This window comes from Hemibagrus wyckioides, linkage group LG09 (assembly GCF_019097595.1).
Source record: "Hemibagrus wyckioides isolate EC202008001 linkage group LG09, SWU_Hwy_1.0, whole genome shotgun sequence".
NCBI lineage: Eukaryota > Metazoa > Chordata > Actinopteri > Siluriformes > Bagridae > Hemibagrus > Hemibagrus wyckioides.
This window is the reverse complement of record NC_080718.1, coordinates 23,929,012-23,943,914: the sequence shown is the minus strand read 5'-3', so window position 1 is coordinate 23,943,914 and position 14,903 is coordinate 23,929,012. Positions and strand designations below refer to the sequence as shown.

General features: G+C 40.3%; 1 protein-coding gene across 3 annotated transcripts in view; it reads right to left on the bottom strand.

The window, feature by feature from the left end:
* Window positions 1-14,538, bottom strand: part of asap3 (ArfGAP with SH3 domain, ankyrin repeat and PH domain 3) — a 43,764-nt gene extending 29,226 nt beyond the window's left edge. For 2 of the 3 annotated variants that reach the window (XM_058398970.1, XM_058398971.1), the window contains exons 1-2: window positions 14,176-14,538; window positions 6,107-6,179 (exon numbers count right to left, since the gene is read on the bottom strand). In XM_058398970.1, coding sequence (XP_058254953.1) covers window positions 6,107-6,179; window positions 14,176-14,301 — 199 coding nt within the window. In that variant the 5' untranslated portion in view covers window positions 14,302-14,538. Of the gene's footprint in view, window positions 1-6,106; window positions 6,180-6,335; window positions 6,577-14,175 lie in introns of those variants that run through there. The other variant, XM_058398972.1, reaches the window with a different exon arrangement.
* Between the last annotated feature and the right edge of the window lie 365 nt (window positions 14,539-14,903).

Sequence of the window (14,903 nt, the reverse complement as noted above, 5' to 3'; positions counted from 1 at the left end):
CATAACCCAAGAGAACTTATTCCAACATCTGAGGTTCTCTTGTGCATGATGAACATCCCAGTTTCCCTTCAGATGGATTAAAACTGAGCGAGACGCACGAGAAAGCCACGTCATTGTAAAAGTAATGCTTGGCCATTAACTCTGTCTATATATCACAGCGTGAGATAAAAGGCTTAGGACTTCTGATTTCTTATCGGAAAAACAGGCAGAAACACACTGCAGGCAGACGTGCACTCAGACATCAAAGAAGGTTTCACAGAGCTCACACTCGCTGAGAATGTGTTCGAGCCGAACACCAAGCAGCTCCACCGAACCGCCATGTGTGCCACGTTACATAAACTACAGCCAGGCTGTAAATATAAATCCTTTGTGTTGCTGTAAACGCTTTCACGTCAATGCTGTTTTGGTTCTAAGGCTATTCGGATATTATAATAGGGATGTTCAGACCATTTTAACGGGATACGATGAAAAGGAAGTATATAATAATTCGTTAGTTGTGCTGGAGAAAATATACATATTCATGTATTACAGGAATCTCAAGCTTGGCCTGACTTGACCTCTGTGTTATTTGAGTCTGAGGCTTTATACAAGCAAAGGAAACAAGGTAAAGCTGAGAAGCTAATGATCACCGTGTTAAAAATGAAAGGAATAACACACTTATTGGGGGAATGATGCTTTAGAAAAATAATCAGTGACCACGTGGCATGACTTGAATCTGAGTCACCCCAAAGTGTTTTATTCCTCTTATACCACAGTAACTTGCTAACAATTAATGAAAAAAAATATCATTGTTTATTTTTAATAAATTGTTTATTTATTCAAAAAAAAAAAAACCTTGTAGTTACATTTAATAATCTAGATATTTGTTTTTATTTATAGTTTTAAAGCTTATAGCCCTACCAGCTTCAATGACGATTTCAAGGCAAATACAGATATTAATCAAACATCCAATAAAAATTCAGCTTTAAAAATGACAACGGCAAATGATTCTTTAAAAATTTACGTGCAAAAACCAAAATGTTTTCCTGTGTCCATCATATGGAAAAATCTTTCAAAGATTGATAAAAGGAGACTAAAAAAATCTATTTTACAGACAAGAGAGATTTAAAATATTGACATTTTGGTGGTTTATCACCGTTCAATAAATACCAAAGGGTTGTGTCTTGTTTGGCACGTTGTGTACACCAATCAGTGCTTTCTACGTTTAGGGTAGAAAGACATTTTCCCAACTACATGATTTAGTTTAAAAGAACTTCGACATTCTTCCCATTTGTCTAATATATAACGGTTGATTAATGGCTTGAGGTCTGAATTTGGGCTTTTCTGCTCTCTGATTATTCCTGTGAGGGAATGGTTAGGAAATGTCCGCAAAACAAGTGAGCTCCTGTTATTTTTGTTACAGCAGTCATTTTTGCACCACACTCTCTTTTAACCCTTTCTTTATGTTAAAAAAAAAAGACAGCTTTTTCAACTAACCAATAAACTGCAACATGAAGGCTCAAAGTGCGCAAAGGAAAGTGGAGCTTAGGTCCAATCTTTTACGATAAAAATGATACTGTATTAGAATGAGCTCTATAATAAACACCTTGTTACAGATATTACTCTAAGAGCTGTAATCAATGAAAATAATATTGATAATGTATGTATGTATTCTAGGCATACAGCATACCGACCAGGCAGTATATTATGACCACCTGCCCAATATTGTCTTGGTCTCCCTTTTGATGCCAAAACACAACAAACTGTGATGCACTGTGTATTCTGACACCTGTGTATTCTGTTGGATCGGATCACGCAGGCCAGCCTTCGCTCCCCACATGCATCGATGAGCCTCGGCCACCCATGACCCTGTCTCCGGTTCACCACTGTTCCTTCCTTGGACCACTTTTATAGACACTGACCACTGCAGACCAGGAACACCCCACAAGAGCTGCAGTTTTGGAGATGCTCTGATCCAGTTGTCCAGCCATCACAATTTGTCCCTTCATCAAACTCGCTCAAATCCTTACACTTGTCCAATTTTCCTGCTTCTAACACATCAACTTTGAGGACAAAATGTTCACCTGCTGCTTAATATATCCCACCCACTAACAGGTGCCATGATGAGGAGATCATCAGTGTTATTCACTTCACCTGTCACTGTTCATAATGTTCTGCCTGATTGGTGTATTAAGCAAACATTTGGCAGACACCCTTATCCAGAGTGACTTACATACATTATATCATTTTATAAAACTGAGAAATTAATGGTTAAGGGTGTTTCTCATGGGCACAAGGGTAGACACACATGGACCTGGGATTTAAACTCACAACCTTCCGATCAGTGGGTCAATGCCTTAACCAGGGACAGGGACACTACAGATGTTTTTCTGTAGTTGTTTTTTCTTCTTCCCATCCTTTCCATCCTTATAAACTCACATGAGTTAAAATAAACATATAGAGTTTCACTATGAAGCAAGAAGGGCTGTAGTGCCATAAAACCACTTTCTGTTTTTATTATGCATTATTATTACTGTTGTATTACTACATAACCTTCAGCTCAGCTTTCTCATTATCTGCCACATTAATCAGAGCGGCGTTCCGTTCCAACATATCTGTAACCAGTCTGTCAAAAAACAAGCTTTAGCCAAATGCTAATCCAGCAAGTCGCTCCACAGCTCATCTTATTTGGAGGATTGTTTTTCATTGTTTTTTCTTAGCCTGGCTCTGTTAAGTAAAAATGTTGGCTTAAAAGCAAAGACGACTGGAATTTGACCTTCTTCGATCTGACCGATCCTTTTTGTGTATACGAAACAAATAACTGTTAACGTTATCAGCTTTATATTATCTAGAGACTATTGCTGTTACTGCAACAACATGGATATGGTGGGTGGGGGGGGGGGGGCAAGGTGTGACCATATCTGATTATAACTTAAGTTTATATTTATGACATTTGGCAGACGCCCTTTCCATATAACTGAGCAACTGAGGGTTAAGGGTCCAGCAGTGGCAGCTTGGTGATGCTGGGATTTGCTTCTAAACTAGGAAAACTCACAAAGATCACATGATACTTTTACTCAAACAGTCACCGGATTAAAGTTACATCACCATGGCTGATCAACCAATCAGAATATGTGTTGTCTATTACATCATGTACACCGATCAGCCATAACATTATGAACACTGAGAGGTGAAGTGAATAACACTGATGATCTCCTCATCATGGCACCTGTTAGTGGGTGGGATATATTAGGCAGCAAGTCAGCATTTTGCCCTCAAAGTTGATGTGTTAGAAGCAGGAAAAATGGACAAGTGTAAGGATTTGAGCGAGTTTGACGAAGGGCCAAACTGTGATGGCTAGACCACTGGATCAGAGCATCTCCAAAACTGCAGCTCTTGTGGGGTGTTCCCGGTCTGCAGTGGTCATTATCTATCAAAGGTGGTCCAAGGAAGAAGCAGTGGTGAACCAGTGACAGGGTCATGGGTGGTCAAGGCCCATTGATGCACATGGGGAGCGAAAGCTAGTCCTTGTGGTCCGTTCCAACAGACGAGCTACTGTTGCTCAAACTGCTGAAGAAGTTAATGCTGGTTCTGATAGAAAGGGGTCAGAATACACAGTGTATGACGGATCAGGGCTGTTTTGGCAGCAAAAGGGGGACCAACACAATATTAGGCAGGTGGTCATAATGTTATGGCTGGTCAGTGTATATGACATTCAGTACATTTCAGCATCTACATCAATAAATACCAATAAATTGATATTACTAAAGAAATAACACTACAACACACAGTATCTGTAGAGAAGCACACTAACATCCACCAACATTCGGGTCAAAATCCGGGAAACTTAAAAAGAAATGTTGTCCTGATCCGTAATAGTAAATAAGAATGAGCAAAGAAAGAAGGATACAGTAAAGAAAACAAACCCCGAGCGATTCAAACAGCATAGAAATGTATGGAACGTGTCTGCATTGTCGACGTGGTTGCAGGACAGGAAACCTGTCAGACACGTGTGAAAAGTTCAGCTCTTGTTTACGAACGTTCAAGACATAAGACACAGACATGTATTACGGCAGCACCATTGTACAAGACAATTACACGGCATTATGTGAGTTCCTCACCCCGGCAACAAGGATTAAAAATATAGACGGCATAATTCTACTGTTTTTAAAAAATAAATCACGTCACTTCGATACGGATATACATCCTGCATGACCGTGTTTAGTAATAGTTTAGTATAAATAACCGACTTCTGACACAAGTCATAAATCACACATACACCTCACATAAACATTCTGAAGGCATAAGTGAATGAAGCTTCAGCAAGGTCATGCCCTCTTTCTCTCTCTCTCACACACACACACACACACACACTGCACAATGAATAAGGAATATGGCTTAAATATGGGGAGAAGTTGGAGAGAGAGAGAGAGAGAGAGAGAGAGAGGTGATTCAGAGCTTCATCAGATACCCCGAGGGGAGATTGGACCCGATGAGGCCAGGAAACCGGGGCCTCCCTGACTGAACTGCCTTTACCGGAATAAACCATCTGAGTTTGGTTAGGCGGGGGGGGAGTGTGTGTGAGTGTTTTAAAAAGAGGGGGAGGAAGTGTAGGGGTCTACAGCCAAACTGTAGCATTACAGTGACTCATAATATATCTGCTTCCCAAATGTGAAGCGCTTTCTGAAGGGTTAATGATCCATTTCCCAGAAACACATCATACAGGCCAGGTTGAAAAACAAAGAGAGAGAGAGATACGGCTGTTTGGTCTTCATGAACTTCTCAGATCGGGGGAGTTTACATAGCTGCAGCTCTAGCAGGCAGTTTCCGTATTTCTTCAGTGAGTCATCATGTTTGGAAGAGGAAGAAAAAGCAGGGAGGAAAAGCCAATAAGGTGTCAAAGCCCTAAAGAGCTCTCAGAGCTTCCATGCAGTCTGGGTACAATAGCCTGCTTTCCTTTTTTATTCTGAAGTGTGAGATCATTTTCGACAACATCGGCTCTTCCAATCGTTCGAATCACAGTCCTGTGTCAATGAGCTTGTTCGAACATATGACCGTTTCTGTAGTAACAGCTAACACAGGAACAAATAATAAACCTTTTACTATTTAACGAAGACAAATCTGAGCTGTTTGTACAGTTTTCCCCCAACGGGTGCAGTCTTTAGGACAGGATTTGGGTTTTCCCATTTCCTAGTAACATTAACAGCTAAACATTTGCCTTATTAACTTTAAGAGCTACAACACAACTGTAAAACAGCCCCACTTCTTTTATTAATATGTAAAAACAAAATTGGAATAGTATTTTTTAATCAGGTGAATTCCTGTGGTGTAAAATAAAATACAACACTTCAGGTTGCAAGATTAAAATGATTATCTTCAGGATAAGTAACTAGATAACTGTTCATTTTTGTATTAGGACATGTCCTGCATTGTCCTGTTTTATTCTGAAACGAGACCCTTTGGCTCTTGTTCCTTTGGCTATTTACATTTATGACATTAGGCTTATCCAGAGCGACTTACAATTTATCTCATTTTATACAACTGAGCAAAAGAGGGTTAAGGGCCTTGCGCAGGGGCCCAGCAGTGGCAAATTGGTGGACCTGGGATTCAAACTCACAACCTTCTGATCAGTATGCGGACACCTTTACCACTAAGCTACATCCCTTTTTGAAGGTTAATGATCCATTTCCCAGAAACACACATCATAAAGGTCAGGTAGCAAAACAGAGAGAGAGCGAGAGAGAGAGAGAGAGAGAGAGAGAGAGAGAGAGAATAGAGAAAAGAAGATTTTTATAGCAACATACAATTAGATTTTATTTATAGATTCCATATCAGTGGAACAAATATCTATCTGGTAAATATCACAGATATCAATATCTGTGTTAGCCTCTAGAGTTTAATGTCCAGCTTCTCATCTCTCTTCAGACAATAATTTTAACATAGTAGTTAGCTCGGAATGACTTTCCTCTCATTCTGTTCATTCCATGACTTTCCTCATGCACTAAACATTCCTGCAATATCCGTCTTATTCACATCTAGTTGGCGCAGCTCAGCTGTTTCCTCTGTTTCGTGACGTGATTATAGCAGTACTAGTAGCAGTGTTGAAAGATTTGCGAAATGAACTCACTCAGGCCGGAGGCGTGGATGCCCTTCACCATCTTCTTCATCCTGTGCAGACAGCTCTGGTCCTGCTCCAGAGCCTGAGAAGAGAGAAAGAAAGATCTGTGTTAAAGCGCAGCATTAACAACATTCAGTCAAAGCAGCATTATGGAAATTGTGGCTCATAACAGTTCTGACGAAAATGTATGTTTTTAATATTCGTGAAATTTTAGTGGACATCTGACCATCACACCCACATGTGCTCGTTGTTCTAGTTCATCCCAAAGGTGTTCAGTGGGATTGAGTCAGTCAAGGCTCAGTGCAGGACACTCAAGTTCTTCCTCTTCAACTTTAACACACCAGGACTTCATGAAGCTCAGGGGCTTTGTGCACAGGGGCATTGTCACGCTGGAACAGTGTTTAAGTCTCTCTCAGGGTTTGATGGGAAATTGTAAAACTACAGCATACAAAGACATTCTGTATAATTGTGTTCCTTCAGCAGCTTGAGGAAGTACCACTTATGTGTGTGATGGTCAGGTACCACAAACTGCATACTTTTAGCCATATAGTGTGTACTGTATATGTTGCTGGATAACAATTCTAAGCTTCCACTTATTATATACTGAAATAACGTGATGTTTCAAACAAATGTCATATAATGAGGAACCACACTTTCTCACTGACCATTACTTTAAAGCGTTAAAGAGCTTTCCTGTCAACTGCAAGCATATAGGATACACCCTTAATCTCCACCATCACCCTCTTGCTGGACATACTGGTATTGTAGTAAGGTGAGTCTGCTGACTCAGCAGCGAAGTCCTGAGGTAAACACGCTCACAATCTCACACAGAGTCAGAGATAGAGTGAGAGATAGAGCGAGAGAGAGAGAGAGAGAGAGAGGGAAGGCAGACGTTACACCCACTAAGATGACACATAAATGCTCAATTAACCTGCTGGAACATTGTAGTCCATTACAAAACCACAAAACCAGAGAGACACTACAATCACATTAGCAGCAATAAATCAACATGTAACCAGGACGGAGAAACACTGAAACATCACAACATGCCTTAACTAGAGTGTCACAAGCATCGAACATGGTTAAAATATAACTGCTAATATCTACATATAGCATAGAAAGCGTTAGAGCTTGTTGGCTTGTTGAGAATGATGTGTCTAGAAGACGTATCAAATATACCGTATTTAAATCAAGCCTTTAAATAAAACACAACGAACACAGATCAGCCATAACATTAATACCACCTGCCTCATATTGTCCCCCTTGTGCCACCAAAGCAGCTCCGAGACAAAATATGGACTCTACAAGACCTCTGAAGGTGTGCTGTGGTATCTGGAACCAGGGTCTTAACAGCATTCTTGTTAGATCACTTAAGTCCAACACATCCCTGAGATGCTCAGATTGAGATCTGGAGAATCTGAAGGCCAAGTCCACACCTTGAACTCTTTGTCATGTGACTCAAACTATTCCGTGTGGCAGGGAGCATCATGTTGCTGAAGGGAGTATCATTGCCATGAAGGTGTGTATTTTCTCTGCAGCAATGTTCAGGTAGGTGTTATATCACGCACATGAATCTCCATGAATCTTACCCCACGTTTAACGAAGCACTCTCTCAAATCTGTTTGGTGTAAATTAATTTTCTGAAAATAATTCCAGCTCTAATTCAGATCACATTATGGTGTTCATTTCTTGAAAGAGACAAAAAAAAAAAGGGCAGGCAGCAGAGCTACAAAATATTCTGGGATTCGGGTCTCCAGTCTGTTTTCCCATCAACTGTTTCCTGTTTCCTGTAGAGATCAAATAAGCCTTTTCACTTAGAGATGTTTTTGCTTCTTACGTTAATACTGATATTTTGATTATTTGAATTTTTAAGACAAATTCAAGTAAAAAAAAAAAGTGATGGTCATCACCCAAGTAAAAAATTCCTGCATTCATCTTGAATAAGTGCTTTATCCTGGAATCTGGAGCCACTTCCTGGAACACTGGGCGTGAGACACCCTTTCACACATTCACACACTCTTTCACACATTCACATACTCTTTCATACATTCACACACTCTTTCATACATTCACACACTCTTTCACACATTCACACACTCTTTCACACATTCACACACTCTTTCACACATTCACACACTCTTTCACACATTCACACACTCTTTCATACATTCACACACTCTTTCACACATTCACACACTCTTTCACACATTCACACACTCTTTCATACATTCACACACTCACACATTCACACACTCTTTCACACATTCACACACTCTTTCACACATTCACACACTCTTTCATACATTCACACACTCATACATTCACACACTCTCACACATTCACACACTCTTTCATACATTCACACACTCTTTCACACATTCACACACTCTTTCATACATTCACACACTCTTTCACACATTCACACACTCTTTCACACATTCACACACTCTTTCATACATTCACACACTCACACATTCACACACTCTTTCACACATTCACACACTCTTTCACACATTCACACACTCTTTCATACATTCACACACTCATACATTCACACACTCTCACACATTCACACACTCTCACACATTCACACACTCTTTCATACATTCACACACTCTTTCACACATTCACACACTCTTTCATACATTCACACACTCTTTCACACATTCACACACTCTTTCACACATCCACACCCTCTTTCACACATTCACACACTCTTTCACACATTCACACACTCTTTCACACATTCACACACTCTTTCATACATTCACACACTCTTTCACACATTCACACACTCTTTCATACATTCACACACTCTTTCACACATTCACACACTCTTTCATACATTCACACACTCTTTCACACATTCACACACTCTTTCATACATTCACACACTCTTTCACACATTCACACACTCTTTCATACATTCACACACTCTTTCACACATTCACACACTCTTTCATACATTCACACACTCTTTCACACATTCACACACACATTCACAATTCTAAATTGCCCACAGGAGTGAGTGTGAGTGTGTGTGGTTGTCTGTCTATATGTGTGGCCCTGTGATGGACTGGTGACCTTTTGCCCAATGTGTGCTGGGATAGGCTCCAGCAGATCCCCGTGACCCTAATTAGAAATAAAGTGGGTATAGACAATGAATGAATGAATGGACACACACATTCACACACTCTTTCACACACTCTTTCATGCACACTCTTTCACATACACACTCTTAAACACACACACTCTTCCACACTCACATATACACACATACACATATTTTTACACACTCTCTTTTTCACCCACTCTCTTTTACACACTCTCACACACACACTCGCATAACTTGTGGCAATTGAACTACTGTTACATGTTTTTGGAAAGAAACTACAGAATCCAGTGGAAACATCAGGACTGACTGAACCAGTGGAAACGACCCGAGGTGCCACTCTACATAGAAAATGTATTTCTGAATTTTTAATAGAGTAGTTTTTACTCAGTTTTAGTATTAAACCATTTCCCAGTGGTTTTCATGTAGTATTAAAAAAGAGAAGCAGCTAGGAAGTTGGACTATCTGTAAAGAAAATCTTCCTGGGTGAAGCAAATAATTCTAAATGGATGTCTTATTTTAATGAATATATAAGAGCGAGATGAATAATAAATTGAGCCGAATAATACGAGATAGAAGCTTTATGCTGCAGAAAAAAGGCACTTTCACCCCAATAGCTGACTACTGGCATGTCGTTAATAGTGTGTGTGTGTGTGTGTGTGTGTGTGTGTGTGTTAAAGAGAAAATGAACATGCCCCAGCTGGTGTGTTTGTCTCTGTGTAAACGGAGCAATCTGGCCATTCAGGTTTACATCCAAAGAATCAAAACCTCCCACGATACACTGGTACCAGTGCTGTGAGCAGACTCTACTTGTTCAGACACAGTTTAACTGGAAGAGATTTCTGTTTCGTTCTCAGTTACTGACAGCAGTAAGTGTGTGTCATATTTCTCTCAAGTATTTAAATATCATGACACAATTTTGGCAGAACAGCAGCTCTGAAAATAATGACAGCTCCAAATTCAGATCTCTTCATATCACGTTTCTTATTCTGCCTTATCCACTTATTATCAAGTTATTTATATGCACTAAAAAGAAGAAGGAGGAGGAGGAGGCCAGGTTTACATTTCACTATACAATGTGGGACAAAAACATGATAAAAAAAAAAAAAATAATAATCTCAGTATTATGTTCTAAAAAAGCGTCAGGCGTCACTGGTGGCTCAGGTTTTGGTGTCAACCCACAAACAGAACTGCTCGCTCATACATCATGCATAAAAATATGTTTTGAGACATAACACCCATAACACATTGCTGGGTTTCTTCTGGGTGGTGTTTAAGTCAATAACAGTGCTGAATGCAGTCTGGTGTTTTTGGAAATTTCGCACACCTTTGTGTTTGTGTTAATGTTGTGTGTTGTAGCTACACTATATTGCCAAACGTTTTGGGACGTGTGCCTTTACATGCACATGAATTTACTATGGATTTGGCCCGCCCTTTGTAGCTATAACAGCTTCAACTCTTCTGAGAAGGTTTTCCACAAGGTTTAGGAGTGTGTTAATGGGAATTTTTGACCATTCCTCTAGAAGTGCAATTGTGAGGTCAGGCACTGATGTAGGACGAGAAGGTCTGGCTCGCTCTAATTCATCCCAAAGGTGTTCTATCGGGTTGAGGTCAGGACTCAAGTTCCTCCACACCAAACTCACTCATCCATGTCTTTATGGACCTTGCTTTGTGCACTGGTGTGCAGTCATGTTGGAACAGGAAGGGGTCATCCCCAAACTGTTCCCAAAAAGTTGGGAGCATGAAATTGTCCAAAATGTCTTGGTATGAAGCTGAAGCATTAAGAGTTCCTTTCACTGGAAATAAAGGGCCAACCCCTGAAAAACAACACCTGAATTCAATGATTTGGAGGGGTGTCCCAAAACTTTTGGCAACATAGTGTACCTCATTCACTGCAGCTCATCAGAAATATGCTTATGATTTGACAGACGACCAATTAAAGAGCTAAAGCTAGAGATAAATTCTGTTACATTACATCCCAATATTGTTAACTAGCATTAGTTAGCTAGCATGTTCTAGTATTTTGACATTATATACAGATATGTTTGTTTTAATAAATATTTTTTTATTTATTAACTTGTTACTGACAATTAACAGAAAGAATGAAGCATGAAAGACATGAAATCCAACCAAAATTTGTTCATTAAAATATTAACAAAAAAACCTTATTGTCTTCAAAACACGAAATCTATTTCCATAGCTTCAATATCCCGACAGATTTTCCATCCGCTTTGGAGAAACAGATTTCTGACAGAATCGAGTGATTGTGAATAAACGTTCACATCCTGAGGTGACATCCTTTCATTTTGCTTCGATAAATAAAAGTGATGAATAAATAGAATGATCTCCTGAATCTGATGTATTAGTTCAGGGTTTAAGAGACAGGAAGTGCTGCATAGTCTCTTCACAGTGCCATTAAAACACGCTGCTAGGAATCGCCTCTGCTGTCCAGGTCGTTTCTGTTTACAGCCCTGAGCATTAACCTTGGATCTTTCGCCATCTCTTTTCTTCCAAACAAGCTTATCAGGGTTTATCTGAGGCTATGCTAATCAGTAACAGAGACACTGCAGTCTGACTGATGTACACATCCTAGCGCTGTGAACATTTCTACTACTGATTATTGCTCTCAAATCCACCCACACACACACACACACACACACACACACTCATTCAAAACCAGAAGAGCAATGCCTGGCAATCTCTGATTGAATATATGACTGATAAGCAAATAGTTTGGCAGAAAGAAAAATCAAGTTTCCACAATTTTTCCATATTACAAGCTTCACAATGCTGTTCGAAGTAACTGGATGAAGATATGAGCATGTAGATGTCTACATTACCCTCATAGCCAGAGTTAAGTCTCAGCTAATTCATTAGTTTTGAGTTAAGAGGGAAGTGATTGTTTTTTTGCGCAGTTTGTTTAATCAGGAATGGTAAATGAGAGGAGTATATAAATACTGTGTGTGTGGAAATTTTAGTATTTTAGTGCATGTAAATACAGGCACACTTCTATAATAAACAAGGACATGTTGCACGTGTGTGTGTGTGTGTGTGTGTGTGTATGCACATGTGTGTGTTGCTCTTCCAGACTTCCTCTACCGAGAGGCTCAAAGGGCTCAAAGGCTTTAATCAAATTTAAACAAAAACAAACTCTGCTGCTCTTCAACCTAAACAGCCTTCTACGCCTTACACTGCCAGCCAACTGACCTTCTTACACACACACACACACACACACACCAGAATCACCAGATATCCCCCTCCTTTTACCAGAACCTTGAGAATGCTTCAGACACACACACACACACACACAGCACATTAAGTCAGTACAACCCAGGTATTCTCAACACACATCCCCACCCCATCAGGGACTGAATTAAAATAATCCATAAATTCCACACACACACACACACACACACCCTCAGCCTCACAGGATTATTGGCTCGTGTTACCAGGAATCATTGTCCGAATATTGTTGTGCATTCAGACACAACGTGCTCCTTCCGAGCCTAACTCTGTCCTGACAACAAAATAATCTATATTTTTTCTACTGAGTCTATGCATATAAACATTCTATATCAGGTTTCTCTTCCAAGGTGTGGTGAAAAGTGAACGTGAATCTTTAATCACGCACGGGGTGATGTGATCGAGTTTAAACAGTAATTATACGGATAAAAACTGTGAATTACAGCCGGGAGCTCAGACAAAACATGAGCTTGGGTCTGCATTTAACTTGGCTTGCATCTTCGAGGTGAAGACGTTTGGGTGTTAAACGTTCCACATACTTGAGAGAACTTAAAACCAGTTTATATGGTTACACCCAAAAGAAGGAGTGGATCGAGATCGCTTTTCTAACTCGGTTTCTTCTTTAATACAAGCCTGCTGTATCTGACTGCAACAAGACAGAGCACTCTGAACAATCCTGAAGTATGTCTAGATGAAAAGAGAATGAAATTTCAGCAAACTTCACAGTAGTTCTGAGGGAGACGTTTATGGAAGGAGTCTCCAGTGTCAACAAATCGTAACAGGGAGAGGTTAAGCTGGAACTTTACATTACATTTACATTTGGTAGACGCCCTTATCCACAGCAACTTACGTTTTATCTCATTTTAAGACAACTGAGCCACTAAGGGTTAAGGGCCTTGCTTAGGGGCCCAGCATTGACAGCGCTGGGATTTGAACTCACAACCTTCCCATCTGTAGTCCAACATCTGGAAGCTACCACATCCAACATAAGATTTCCACCAGGCTGGTGAGGGAATGATGATTTATAGCTCTTTCAACGTAAGTGGTTCATGGAAGTAATACAACTATAATCTAATGCACTTTATTTGTATAGCTCTTAACAATAGACATTGTCACAAAGACATCAATTCAGGATATAAATGTATCCCTGCGAAGTAAGCGAGAGGCAGCAATGGCAAGGGAAAACTCCCTGAGACGACATGAGGAAGAAACCTTGAGAGGAACCTGGGGGACACTGAATTAGTGTGATTCTAATGAATTTCCCTCTTATGTATTATATGATCAAAAGGTGCAATTGCATAACCAGGAAATTCATGCAGGTTTCAACATGAAGCCTATCTTAAAGTTATCAACTATGTGTATGAATGTCTATTTAGGTCCATGTTTTCTTTTGTTAAAGCCATGTGGGTTTTTGATAAGGAGATAAAAAAGAAATAGCTAGACTACTGTTACTAAAGCCAGGTTACGTAAAACCAAAGTTTGTTATGAAACCTAAAATTAGCCATAATTAACGTCTAATCCGCGTCTTATCTGATTTAAACCTTGCCTTTACACCAAAACACCAGGGGTCAGGTTTTTAGTTTTTTAATAGTGAGGGCGTTATGATATAAACTGTAAACAATGGGTTCGGCACAGAGCGCTCGCGCCTCAGGTGCCTCAGCATTGCGGGACAGGTAAACGCACGCGCCTTGCACAGGCGCTGCGAGCTCGCGCTCTCACTCACCTCCTCGAGGCCCGTGACCGTGCTCCGACAGTCGCTCATTTTAGCCTGAAAGCACGACGTGGAAGGCGAAGTTATGTCCTCATTCGCCAGCGAGACGAAGTCTGAGATGTTTAGTTTCTCAGGCATGGCTGCTCTTAAAGTCCAAACTTTCCTTTCTTTTAACAACAAAAAAAACTCAATCAAACACACAAGGCACGCGCCCGTACGGAACTTGTGTATTAATCCTCATGAAAACATTTCCACAGTGGAAGAAGAAACGGAAGCATATCCGCGAGTAAAAGTGCGCCGAGAGGGAGAGAGGCGCGCGCGCTCCTCACGTCTCACTCACTCACTCCACCGACTGCTCTGTGTGTGTGTGTGTGTGTGTTTTTCACCCTCTCCTGCAGTAGCGCGTGCTCGTGAGCTAATCGTTGTAGCGTCACGTGGGAATGTTTGGGTTGTACACGCTAAATAGAGCGCGCTGCAAAATACAGTAGGCCACAAAAGCCCATTGTCTTGCTTATACTGTGTGTGCATAGCTTCTTACTGAGGATATATTGTGCGTTAACTTCGGCAAGACCGAACATGCATAAATCATGCAAATTATAGGAAGAAATTGTGAAAATGCATAACCGGTTTCCTCATCAAAACGTACAAACAGTGGACCTGAAAACAAAATGGAGGGCTCTGAGGGGTTTTTTTGTACCTGTCCCTTAGTGTTATGGACAATAATCCCATAGAAGACTTCA